General features: G+C 33.3%; 1 protein-coding gene across 1 annotated transcript; it reads left to right on the forward strand.

Annotated features, from left to right (window-relative positions):
- The first annotated feature begins 1304 nt into the window (after positions 1 to 1304).
- LOC114303576 (Cytochrome b561/ferric reductase transmembrane with DOMON related domain-containing protein) lies at positions 1305 to 12608 on the forward strand. The gene is made up of 4 exons (XM_028248713.2): positions 1305 to 1878; positions 2452 to 2854; positions 11746 to 12032; positions 12288 to 12608. Exons 1-4 carry the CDS (start codon positions 1699 to 1701, stop codon positions 12516 to 12518), a joined length of 1101 nt encoding a protein of 366 aa, XP_028104514.1. The 5' UTR covers positions 1305 to 1698; the 3' UTR covers positions 12519 to 12608.
- Positions 12609 to 13387: the final 779 nt, after the last annotated feature.

Raw genomic sequence — 13387 nt, forward strand, 5'->3', positions numbered from 1 at the left:
GGTGAAGTTTCAATAAAATATTTTGGCAATATATAGCATCCCTTTTTAAGGTATGAATGTGTCCTTTTCTAAATCTATGAGCTTATTTTGAGCTTTTTGAACTCAAAAGATAAAATAAAAAAGTTAAAAACCTTTTTTTTTAATTGGGTTATTTACACAAAGACCCCTTAAACTATTAAAAAGTATCATTTTAACTTTTTAACTATAAAAACGTATATATAGACTCTCTAAACTTTGAGAAATATCAAATTGCTCTATAAATTATAAAAGCATACAAATAGGTTCTATAAACTATAAAAGTGTACCAATTAGACCTAACACAGAGGGGATCAAAGTGAAACATGTCAATAATTTAGGGGGTCTATTTGTATACTTTAATAGTTTAAGAGGTAAAGTGATACTTCTCAATAATTTAATAGAGCTATTTGTACGTTTTTATAATTTAAGAGATTAAAATGATATTTCCTAATAGTTTAGAGGGTCTCCGTATAAATAACTTTTTTTTTATTTTTACAAAATACCTGAACTTTTTAAAATACAACTGATTAAGCATGTGATTTTAAATTTTAAACTAAATAAGTTATAATTAAATTTTACCAAACAACTTTAGCTTTTTAATATTTATTTTTTGGGGGTCTAGAAAGATATAGTGGGTCAACCGGCAACAACAAAATGACAATAATAGTGAGCCAATTCTCCAAAACAAAAATAAAATAAAAGGAAGCAATCCTAATAGCTTGAACTTAAAATTTTAATTATAGGGCAGTTCCTAATTATTTGGGCATATTCAAATTGATTGATTCCTGCATCACCCATGCCAGCTGCACTTCATATGTATCATCATGTAGAACACTGCTTAGGATTTTAACTTATGAGGTGGATTTAAATTTGGTGGGTTGTAAGATATAATGGCTATAAATGAATTGAGTAGAATTTTGAAATATTTTAATTCGGCTCATTAACTATTTGAAAAACTCAAGTTGTACTTGAACTAATTTGATTATATAAATAAGTTGAGTTACAACTCGAACTTAGAGGGAAAAAAAATTAAATTAATATGCATATTAAGAGAAAAAGTTGAAAATTATAAGCACAAAGTTAAGTAATATTTATGTTATTAATAATTTCATTAATTAAATGTGTAAATTTGTGCAAATACCAATTATTAATAGAGAAATAGAATAAATTAATAAAAATATATTTGTTATATCATTAAATCTAAATATTAATTTATATATTATTACATTAATGACTCTATTTAAGTTGAGATTAGATCCACTCGACCTAAAAGTTTAATCACAAACAAGTTAAAATTTTGGCTCAAATTAGTTCCATGAGTTGAATTCAAATTATTGTTGAATAACTCAATTTGTTTAAGGTTATAAATTTGATCGACAAATATTTTAAGTATTTATACTTGTTCTTATAAGATGGAGGTGTCAAATATTGAAGTTTGCTTTCTCTAACAAACCATGGAATAGTTTATGCAAAAAAAAAAAAAAAAAAAAAAAAAAAAAAAAAAAAAAGAAGAAGAAGAAGCACAATAAAGGACTGGGTCAACTGCTTCTACAAGCAACAAATAAATTTTAATTTAAATGATCACCCACTCCCCTACTTTTGCATTTGTTATTACCCAGAAGAGATCTAGAGAGAGAGAGAGAGAAGAGTAGACCAGAGACATCTAGGGAGAAAGAGGAGATGAAGAGGGCATCTTCCATATTCATTGCCTTGTTCCTTATCTCTGGTCTATCTTCTTCACATGTGAATTCACAAACAGATTCATGCTCTTCTAATCTCAACCTCAATGGCCAAATCCAATTCGATACTTCTTCCCTCATCTGCAACTCTGTTTGGACTGCTCAAGATTACATCCTCAGAGTAATTCTCTCTCTCTCTCTCTCTCTCTCTCTCTCTCTACATATATATATATATATATATATCCGATGAGTGTGCTACGAAAATTAACCATTTGATTATAAAATAGATTTTGAAAGCTATGAAAATTTGAAATTCATATTCAGTTTTGTACAGGGCTAATTTTAGAATTTGAGAATGAAAAAAGTGTTGACAATTCACACAATATGTTTTATATAATATATATTGTCTTGGTCATGGTCATGGTCATGGCCTAAAGTAATACATATCGGAAATGAAAGTTTTTAAATTCAGAACTATAAAAATGAATACAATCTTTTTATATAATTGTGTTTGATTCTGTAATTGATTTTTTTTAAAAATAAAATAAAAAAGTCGATCGCAAAAAAAAAATTATGGCTGCAAACCAACTATAGCGGGTGTGAACTTGCTGAATTGGCTATGAATCGATGCATCTCAGAAACAGCTGATGTGCATAAAAATTCAATACATATCAGTTGATATATTTATGATCATTTTATTGTCAATTTTCAATTTTTAGTACTAATTTGTGTGTTATGTATAATTTAATTTCAGTATGCACAAGCAGGACCAAGCTTGTGGAGCTTTGTTCTCTCTGCGCCAAACACAAATGCATATATAGCAATCGGATTTTCTCCCAATGGACAGATGGTAGGTTCGAGTGCGATCGTGGGGTGGATGGGGACCGACGGTCTGGCCCAAATCAAACATTACTATCTGGGAGGCCAAACGCCGAGTCAAGTGGTGCCTGATCAAGGCAACCTAGCAATCGTTGGAAATTCAAGCTCCATTGTAGCTGGATCGTCTCGTATATATATAGCCTTCCAATTGGCCACCGCCACGCCGGATTCTCGGCTCGTTTACTCCATTGGACCCACCGGAATATTCCCTTCATCGCCCGGGTACCGGTTGACGGAACACAGTAATAGTGTCTCCACTTTTTTGAATTATGCCACGGGTATGAGTTCTATCTCTTTTCTTATCTTACTATTCAAATAGAGTTTTATATCTTTGACAACATGTTAATCTTGAACATAAACTATTAGTATTAGCTCAGTAATCAGATTTTGTGAATACAGACAGTTACGGGTCCGAGTTCCCTTCCAAAAAGAAAAAAAATATATATTTAAAAATTTCTCGGAGAAAACTTGTTAAAGTTGTATTACATTGACACATTCCAATCCAATGGGGTCCAATATGAGAAGTGTAATGTTTGGCTAATTTTTTAGCTTTCTTAACAACTGTTGGTTAGGGCGCAGACCAAAAGTAGGTTAGTTGCCTGGTGGTTAACGTAGGGTGCAAACAGGGAAATTTAGTGGTGTATATTATATATATATATATATATATATGTAATTGGCAACAGGAAAAGTCTACTTAGCATGAAAAAATCGTCCAAAAAATTAGTATGAAAGGTTAAGTGTTGATTGATATTTTAATTGGTGTATTGTGAGATTTGTGTATAAAATGAATCTAAATTAAATTGAAAAATTTTACTTTATCTCCTGTGATTTGAGTCAAGTCTGTATTATCTCTTAAACATTTAAAAATCACCACATAACTTTTCTGTAATTACTGGATTAAAATGCACAGTTACAATTTCTATCAAAACTAACCAAAAATGCATCTGTTGAAAGTTGTTACGAATATGAGATTTTTTTTTTATTTTTTTATTTTCCAGATCAAAACACCCTAGTAAGTCTCTAAAATTACAACCCTACCATTCCTCTACCTTTCATGATCCTAGGCTGTTTGGACTGATAACCCATACACCATAACGATGATGGCGAGGCCAGGCTAAGCGGCGGCAACGATGACAACAAATGATCTAGACCATTCACCACACCACACAACCACTCATAAACTCTCTCATCTGTTTGTGTTCCTCCTCATTTTCTCTTTCTACAAGCCTCTTTGTTTCTCTCACACAGGTACAAAAAGGATGAGATACATACATAGATTACATTGCCATCTCTCTCTCTCTCTCTCTCTCTATATATATATATATATCTATATATGTATATCCATTTCTCTCTCTATATATACATGTTCGTTTTTAAAGTTAGTCTTAGATTAGAGTGTTCTATTGGTTCCACAATCTGACATCTTCATTCAATACCAACCAACCCAAATCAAAAATAAAAATCCACAAAAACCCAATTCATGAACTTCATGGTTTTTGCTCTGTCAACATCTCAATGTTTCGGATGATGATGTTGATCAATCCAATTCCAAAAATATATATATATATATATATGTATATATAATGATGTATATGGTTCATGATGTATATGTTGATGTATATGGTTCAAGAAAAATAAATGTATAATGATGTAAATGCATATGAATGTATATATATTTGTATAATATATATATATATTGTTAACAATATAATATATTATACACTACAGTGCATTTGTAGGCTGGCATAAGAATAAATGTATAAAGAGAGAATAAATTGTGTATATATTGATATATGTTATTGTGTAAATACAAGAGAATGAGCCCTCTCTCTTTATAGAGAGGAGAGGGAGACAATTGGAATACTTAAGCACCGAAAGCATAGTGGGTGAGCTCTTTACAGCTTACAAATGCCAGCCTACAAATGCACTGTAGTGTATAATATATTATATTGTTAACAGCCCCCCGCAAACTCAAGGAGGGTAGGAACTAACCAACTTGAGTTTGGAGAGAGTAACAAAACAGGAAAGTAAACTGATAAATAAAATAAAATAGGATAGGAGACACGGTATGGTCGTGTCAGACCGTTGTAGCAGACAGTTTATGGGGTCATGTCGGACCGTTGTAGAAGGACAGTTTACGAGGTCATGCCGGACCGATGTAGCAGGACAGTTTACGAGGTCATGCTGGACCGATGTAGCAGACACTGTGTGGTCGTGTCAGACCGATGTAGAAGACAGTTTACGGGGTCATGTCGGACCGTTGTAGAAGACAGTTTACGGGGTCATGTCGGACCGATGTAGCAGCTGACCGGAATCAATGTCGGGACAGTTTATGGGGTCATGTCGGACCGTTGAAGATGCTAACCGGAATCAAATGTCGGGACAGTTTATGGGGTCATGTCGGACCGTTGTAGAAGTTACACCCTCAAAAGGTGTGCCCAATGTTGTCAAAAGGCGTGCCATCAAAAGGCGTGTCGGATTCATCATGGCGAGGCACGTGAGTGCCTTGGTTGGCGCGCCCGTTTGTCGGCTGGTGGTAAGAGGCGCGCGATGCGCGTGGCTGCCTCGGCTATAAGACGGAGGCTGAGGCTGAGGCAAAAAACCAGTTTGAAACCTCTGAAGTTTGGCAGTCTGAAACACTCTGTAAACCCTGCTCTGAAACACTTAGCAACCCAAAAACATGGCCTCTTCTTCCTCTTCTTCCCGTGGTCTGCTTACGCTCTTTCCCGAACTGAACGAGTCAACAAGAGAGAGAACTGGTGCGGAGACCAGTGAACCTCAACCAAGTACCTCTGTGTTTGCTCCGTTAAACTTTCCGATGCGGTCGGTGGAGCAAAAAATGGCGGTGCAGTCGGATGTGGAGGCCAATCAGTATACTTTGAAGGCATGCGTGGAAAGCATGACGGCGGTCACAAATTTGTCGAACCGGCTGCAGAGTAGGACAAATGAGGTGCAGCATTTAAACTCCCAGCTGGCTCTGCTCCAACGCATGTATAAGGATGCGCGAGCAGAGATAAGCGTTTTGAAAGCGGAAAACAAGGAGCTGAAGCGAAAGGCCACCGTGATGTTCCGATTTGGAGGGCCGCCATATGCGACAGTGGAGGAGCAGGGAGTGAATGTGCTTGGTGGATTAGGAAGCACAGAGGCAGCACCGTCAAGGACCGCCCAGGACGGAGGCAAAAAGAAGAGACCGGCGGCAGAGTAGGTCGGTGGGTGGCCGTCTGCAGAAAAGAAAACAAAGCTGTTGTTGTTGTTTTTTTTTTTTTTTTTTTTTTTTTTTTTTTTTTTTTTGTTTTGTTGTGTTTTTGTTTTTTTTTTTTTTTTTTTGTTGATGTAAAATGGTGATCGGGGTGAGCCCCGACATGAATAAAATATGGACTGTTGTGCAAATTTGGAAATGTTTGATAGATAAAGATGAAGAAAAATAATAAAGGTGAGAGTGGGAACAGGGCGAATCAAGAGCACCACTGAAGCTGGATAATAAAAAAAATAAATAAAGTTAGAATAAAAAAATAAAGTGTGGATGGTGGATGAGTTGTTTGTTTTTTTTTTTTTTTTTTTTTTTTTTTTTTTTTTTGAAAAGAATAATAATAATAAAAATGTATTAAGGGGGAAGAGGCAATTCCCGTCGGTGTGTGGTATTTTGTTTTTTTTTTTTTTTGTTTTGTTTTTTTTTTTTTTTTGGTTTTGTTTTTTTTTTTTTTTTTTAAGAAAAATAATAAGAATAATAATAATATATTAAGGACAAGAGAGAGAGTGTGTGGGGTACATGATGATTTGGGTCTAGGAAGTGAGAGTGTGAGAGCATTTTGTGGCTCGGTGGGGAGAGAACAGTAGAGAATAAAAAACTGTATAGAAAATGGGGGAAAGTGGGTTGAATAAAAAAAAAGAAATGTGAGGTGGAAAGGGGAAAGAGGAGAGAGAGGAAAGTGCATGGGTGAGTGGGATCACGTGAGTGGTGTTGGGGTGGGTCAATTAAAAAAGACAAGGTTGCCATCTCTCTCTTTCTCCCTCTACAATTGATATAGGTACACACATGATACAAAGATGGGAGAGACCGTGGGTAAACATAACAACAAAAATCAGAAATATTGAGAGAGAGAGAGAGAGAGAAAGAGAGATGGGCTTGGCCTGGAATACATCATCAGAAACCTTGTGTGCTGAATTTCAAGTGCATGGAGAAATCAAAGAAGGGGCTGTGATCTTTGACAAAATCACAGGAAAATCACGCGGTTATGGTGTCATAACCTGATCAGGCCCAGAGGAAGCTTTACATTGGCGGCTTGTCTCCAAATTCAACAAGTGAGATGCTGCTCTTTTTTTTTTTTTTTTTTTTTTTTTTTAGAAGGCATGGCGAGATGGCGAGATAGAAGAGGGTTCAGTAGCATATGACAAGGACACGAACAGATCACGTGGTTTTGGCTTTGTCACAAACAAGACGGAGGAGGAATACGGGTTTGATCACCCGGGTTTGATCACCCGGGTGGGATTACCATCCCCTATCGGATCTCCGAGTGTGAGAGCGTCCAGACCCGGATCGCTGCCGGCCGTGGCCGCCGGAAATTGATGACGAGGAAGATGACTGCGATTTGGAGAGGGAAGCTATTGGTGAGTGGTGAAGAAGAGTAAAGGTATGTGTTTGTGATATGTGTTGAAAAACTCCCGCGGGCAGCGAAGGCAAGGTTGTCGGCCGGCTGCCCGCCGGAAAGAAAGATGTATAGGCCTAAATCTTATAGCTCTGATACCATGTAAGAATAAATGTATAAAGAGAGAATAAATTGTGTATATATTGATATATGTTATTGTGTAAATACAAGAGAATGAGCCCTCTCTCTTTATAGAGAGGAGAGGGAGACAATTGGAATACTTAAGCACCGAAAGCATAGTGGGTGAGCTCTTTACAGCTTACAAATGCCAGCCTACAAATGCACTGTAGTGTATAATATATTATATTGTTAACATATATATTGCTCTGAAAGTATAACGAAATTTAATTAGGTTGAAAAAGTTAGGAATTGAATAAATATTTAGGAAGTTAATGATAATTTGTGGTTTAATTAAATTAATTTTTGATTCAAATTAATTTGTTAAATCAAAACCCTAATTTCACATGTTGAAATCCTAAGTTCTCTCTGCATAATCCTTATTTTTCTCAAATGCATTGAATGAGAAATGATAAACCAGAGATAGATATATAAGAGCAAAATAGTCTTTTTACTTATGCACTTTAATGCAGTAATCACGCCTGTTATGTGATGATTTTCAAATGTTAGGGAAGTAATCCACACCCGACCCAAACTATCGGGGATAAAGTGAAGTTTGCCCATTAAACATTAATAATTTTGAGAAAAATGATATGTAAAAATTCTGAATATATAATTCACTGTTGATAGTGGCTCTGTTTGGTAGAGCTTAGTTTTAGCTTAGTTCATTTTTTAGCTTAATTTAAGCTATTTTGATGTGTTTGGTTTAGCTTAACAATACAGATTATAGCTTTTTGTAAGTCAAAAATCAACTTATTCTTTGAGTGGGGCAAGAGAAACTTAATTTATAAGTCAAAAATCAACTTATATTCACAGTTATAAGCTATAATCTGTTAAGTTATAATCTATAATCATTTTCCCACAGCTCTACCAAACGGGGCCAGTATAAATCATGGGACACTTTTTAATAATTTTCTTTTTACCTACTTATATTTCATTTAGTCTACTTTATTTTCTTATATTCCAATAAGTCCTATGAGGGACATAGTTATCAAAATACCTCTAATAATATTCACAGTTACAGTGTGAATGTTCACACCGTCAATATGAATGTTAACATGTCAATGTGAACATTCACACTGTTAATGACATTGTAAAATATGAATATTCACATTATCAAATTGCAAACCGTTCAAAAAATATTTGTAAGCATAATAATGTCCATAAAATACTTTAAATATAAGAATTAGGATTTGATAGATCAAATATTCAAATAATAGGATTTATTAGAATACAAGAATAGCTTATAGACTAGTTCGGATACAAGGAAAATGTTTGGGACTCTTATGGGAATGACCCCCACACTCTCAAAATGATCCTAACCTTCCATGTATGTGTGGGACCCACTCATATATGTGTAAGATCCACATCATGAGTAGTTCAGATTTGTAGAGATCTTATAAAAATTTTGTGGAGATAAGAATCTTAACTCAATCACCACTTCAGATACAAACACTTAAAAAAAAATGATTTTCTAATGAATTGCTCTAAAATGAAAAAGGTAACAAATTGCAGTCCTACGAAACCGTGTCAGGTGTTTTTTTTGTTGTATAAATATAAATATCTTATTTATCTTCTTGTTAGTAATAAGATTAAAATAAATAAATAAATAAAACAAACAAACGATGTTGGTGTCAATGACAAAGGCACCACTTCAACCAGCTCATGTCTTAGGTTGATCTTCAGCCTCCCTCTCATGGACTAAAAATAAAAGGGCAAAAAAAAAAAAAAAGATTAAAAAAATATGATCAATAAATTATTTTGTGTGATTGTTGTATTGGCAAGGAAAAATTATTGATTCAGGGCAACACCATGTGGTGTACCTACATTTTTTCTATTGGCGCGAGGTCAGGTTTAGACAATATTGTCAATTCATCACCACCTCTTACTGGTGGGATTGTGTCTGGACAATATTGTCAAATCGTTAGAACATCAACCAATCAAAATGTTGTTGAGCAAACACTAATTGTCCTTCGTCTTTAACCATCCAAGAACTTTTCATTAGCAAAGGGGTAATCATGTACGGGGAAAACTAAATAACAATGAAAGTTTGGTAGTTTGTGGGTATCACGGAGTCACTAGGAGATGCCTATGTTTTTTTGTGGTTTTTTTTTTTTTTTGAACTCTTTTTTTGGTGTTGATGTTCTTGGAGAAAGTTATGGCAGGCCTATAGTGACAAATTAAGGTAGTGTTTGGTTTAGTTTTAAATTATGATTTGAGAATGAAATTGTATTTTGAATTTGTGAGTTGTTGAATCATGATTTGAAAAGAGAAAATTTATTTGGTTATGAATTTTGAATTTTTGAAATGAGAAAAATTGTTTAGTTATTGAGTTGTGAAAAGAGTTTTTAAAACTTAATTCAGAAATTTATATCTCATTACCAAATACACAACTCAAAACTCTATTGAAAATTCTATTCAAAACTCATAATCAAATTCTTTTTAAAATTTAATTTAAAAAAATAATTTTATATAAAAAATTAAGAAAATTCCGAAAATATTTTTTTATTTAAAATATTAAAAATATATATATGATTTCTTGTTTAAAAAAAATTGGACTAGTGTTTTAAAATTACTTTTGATTGTATATTTGGTTAGAATTTTTTTTTTAAATTGTTTTGTTTAAAAACGTTCTAAAAAAAATAATTTCTATATTTAAAAAATATCAAAAACAAATATAAATTTTTTGTTTTCAAATAACAGGTTGTAATTGCAAAAAAAAAAAAAAAAAAAAAAAAGAAAACAAAAAAAAAAATATATTGTTCCGGTCAATCGGCCAAACATCCGGGAGATATCTGGGTGGACGACCAGGTAAACCTAATCCGCAAATTCAAAATTCAAAAACTCTACTCTACCAAACATGCATTGCAATGTGTATTTAAATATGACCTTTGAAATTAATTTTTAAAAACTTAACTCAAACACAATATTCAAATATAAGGGTGGAATTATGATACGAAACTTAAACTAAACAGAGCCTACAGTGTTTCTCATGACTTATGTTAAATATAAAAAAAAAAAAAAAACATAAATTATGGCTTGTAGTATCCATTTTTTTGTAGGTATAATATTCTTTAAGTAGAATCATCATGTGAATTTGACTTAATTTACAAAGAACCTACTTCTCAATTCATGAAATTAATTTGTCCATATGGTCACTCCACCAACAGCTCTACTTCCAGTCAATGTCTCACCTACACCCTAAACATTAATTTAAGTTAATTTGAAAATTTGTATACACAAACTAGATCTTGTCTTTATGTAAGAATTTATAAAGGAAAAAAAATGTAACTTTTTTTTTTCCCACTTACGTTTATAATCTCTTAACAAATTCATGATTTAAATTCTCTGTCCTCATGTTTAAAACATTAACAATCATTAGATTATGTAAGAATTTTAAGGTATGAATATCTCAAACATGACATAATAATTGTAAGGGTTTTGAGACAGAGAGACAAAAAGATTTTGGACAGAAAATCCAGTGTCTCAACATAAAAGAGAGAGAAAATTGCTCCCCAATTGTCATGAAATAAAAAAATTTTGTTGGATTGTGTTTTCATTTTCAGTTTTTATTTTCATATTCTGAAAAACAGATAAAACAGCTTGCTTGAACAAAGGGAGGGTACAAGTCATTTTTGTGTCATCCTCAAATTAGATGAGAGACTAATGCTTATGTCCTTTTCAGTTCATCTTTCAATTTATTTTTTATGCCTTTACAAAAGCTTAGCAATGTGCTTATTGACATATCTTCCTCTTGTCACCATTAGTAGTAGGTAATAGGGGGATTCAAGTTTATCTATCATTACCATACAGCCAAACTCTGTTTATATAGTGATCTCGACTTCATAATGACTAAATTAACCTTGACAACTACTCTAGAGTATTTATTATTCAATAATGTATATGTATATATATAAATTCATATTGTTTCAAGATAAATTACTTCTTTTACTTTAATTCTGCCTAAGAAATTATTTGATAGATCCGGCCAACATGTGTGGTGCCCTTCCAATAGTAGGGAGGGTAACATCTTGTTGCCTCGTCTCTAGACAAGATGGCTATGTCAATGCCTGTGTTATTGGGCTGGCACAGTGTCACGTAGTATGAAAACATATCAAATATATGTAAAACGGTGGTGTTATATGTACCAATTAATATACTAACTAGTATACCAATATTAGTTATGACAATTTTATTAACTCCACTCATTAATCACATTACAAATTCCAAAAATCTCTTAAATTATGCCACATCATCAATTGATACATTAATTAGTGTATCAATTGATACATATAGCATTATTCTATGCAAAATTGTATCGTTTACATAGAAATCATTTCATAAAGTTCTTAATGATCTTCTTTTTCTTTTTCATTTTTTTTTAAACAAAAAATTTGGTAACACAGGTCAAAGCCAAACACAAAAAACTCCATATGCAAATCTGAAGAAGAACCATGGGATCTTGAACATGTTGGGATGGGGAATTCTAATGCCGATTGGGGCAATCGTGGCTCGACACTTCAAGGAGTGGGATCCAATCTGGTTTTATTCCCACATTTCAATCCAATCACTAGGTTTTATATTGGGAATAGCAGGTGTTATCTGTGGCTTTGTCTTAGAACCCAAGCTCGGTGCCAATGTCAACAAGCACAAAGGCCTCGGAACCTTCATTCTTGTTCTTGGCTGCCTTCAGGTATACATACATATATATATCATCGACTGTCATTGATTTGCTCTTTAACATTCTTAAAGCATTTTTCACAATATTAAGTCAATGCATTCTCATATCACATGATTGAACACATGAAATTAACAACAATGCTTCGTTTCGTACCTAGAAAATTACTCATAAAATGAAACACATGCTTATAATAGACTCTTGCTTCTTTTTTTTTCTTTTCTTTTTCTTCTCAAGTTCTTATGCTCTTTTTTATTTTATATTTTACAGGTTATTGCATTTTTGGCTAGGCCTGATAAGGCATCAAAGTACAGAATATACTGGAATTGGTATCATTTCACAGTTGGGAGGGTATTGATATTTTTTGCAGCAGTGAATATATTCTATGGAATTCATTTAGGGAAGGCTGGGAGTGGATGGAATGCTGGCTATGCTATTGTGCTTGTAGGATTGTTTGTTGTTGCGGCTATTTTGGAGATTAGGAAATGTACGAGAAAATAAAAATCATGTTTCATGTTTTATGTTTTATTACATATGTAGTAGGAGTTTCATGTTTTTCATTCTTATTTGTTAGTGATAACTTTTTGCAAATGCCAATCTCTCCTTTTTATTTTTACTTTTTTATGATTAACTCCTTATCTAGTACAAAATTTTATTAATATACAAACTTATCTCTAGATTATGTATATCAGTTAAATAACAACAGTGCTCCATGTATAAAATTAAAACACACAAAAATAAACAGAATATGTATTGCATGGTTTAAATTTATTTTAATGGCTCATATAACACTTGGTCTCGTTTGGGAACAGGCTAATTTAGTAATTTTTTGACTATTTGGTTAAAATATGAGCTAAAAAAAATTAGTATGTTTGGGATGACTTTTTGACTTTTTACGAAAAGATGTGCAAAAAATAGAGAAAAAAGAGAATCTTTGACTTTTTGACTTTTTTTAGTAACTTTTTGACTTTTTGACTAAACGGGCTGGTTCTCAAACGAGGCCAAACATAATATATATATATATATATATATATTTTGTATTTTATATATTTTAATTTTGTGCATTTATCATGTGTGGGTGATTTTCCGACCACACTGCCCGCTTAGTAACCAGCTGGAGAGCACTGGCAGAATAGATGGCACCTGACTGACCTGCAACAGAAATATAAGAATCCCGCGGTGGTTTCGACCACCCGGGGGCACTCCGACGATCAAGTCAGTATATCTCTCAAAGATAATCAAGTGTTAAACTCACAAGCTTGAGTATCAAAAGCATACCTTAGACCCATGGGGGTGCCTCTCTTTTATAGCCAATACAATGCTAGTCCCAATAGGAGCCTGGCCCTAATGGACTTAGGATTACTGCTAAT

The sequence above is a fragment of the Camellia sinensis genome, chromosome 14 (genome assembly GCF_055761805.1).
Source record: "Camellia sinensis isolate YWXY chromosome 14, ASM5576180v1, whole genome shotgun sequence".
Taxonomy (NCBI): Eukaryota; Viridiplantae; Streptophyta; class Magnoliopsida; order Ericales; family Theaceae; genus Camellia; species Camellia sinensis.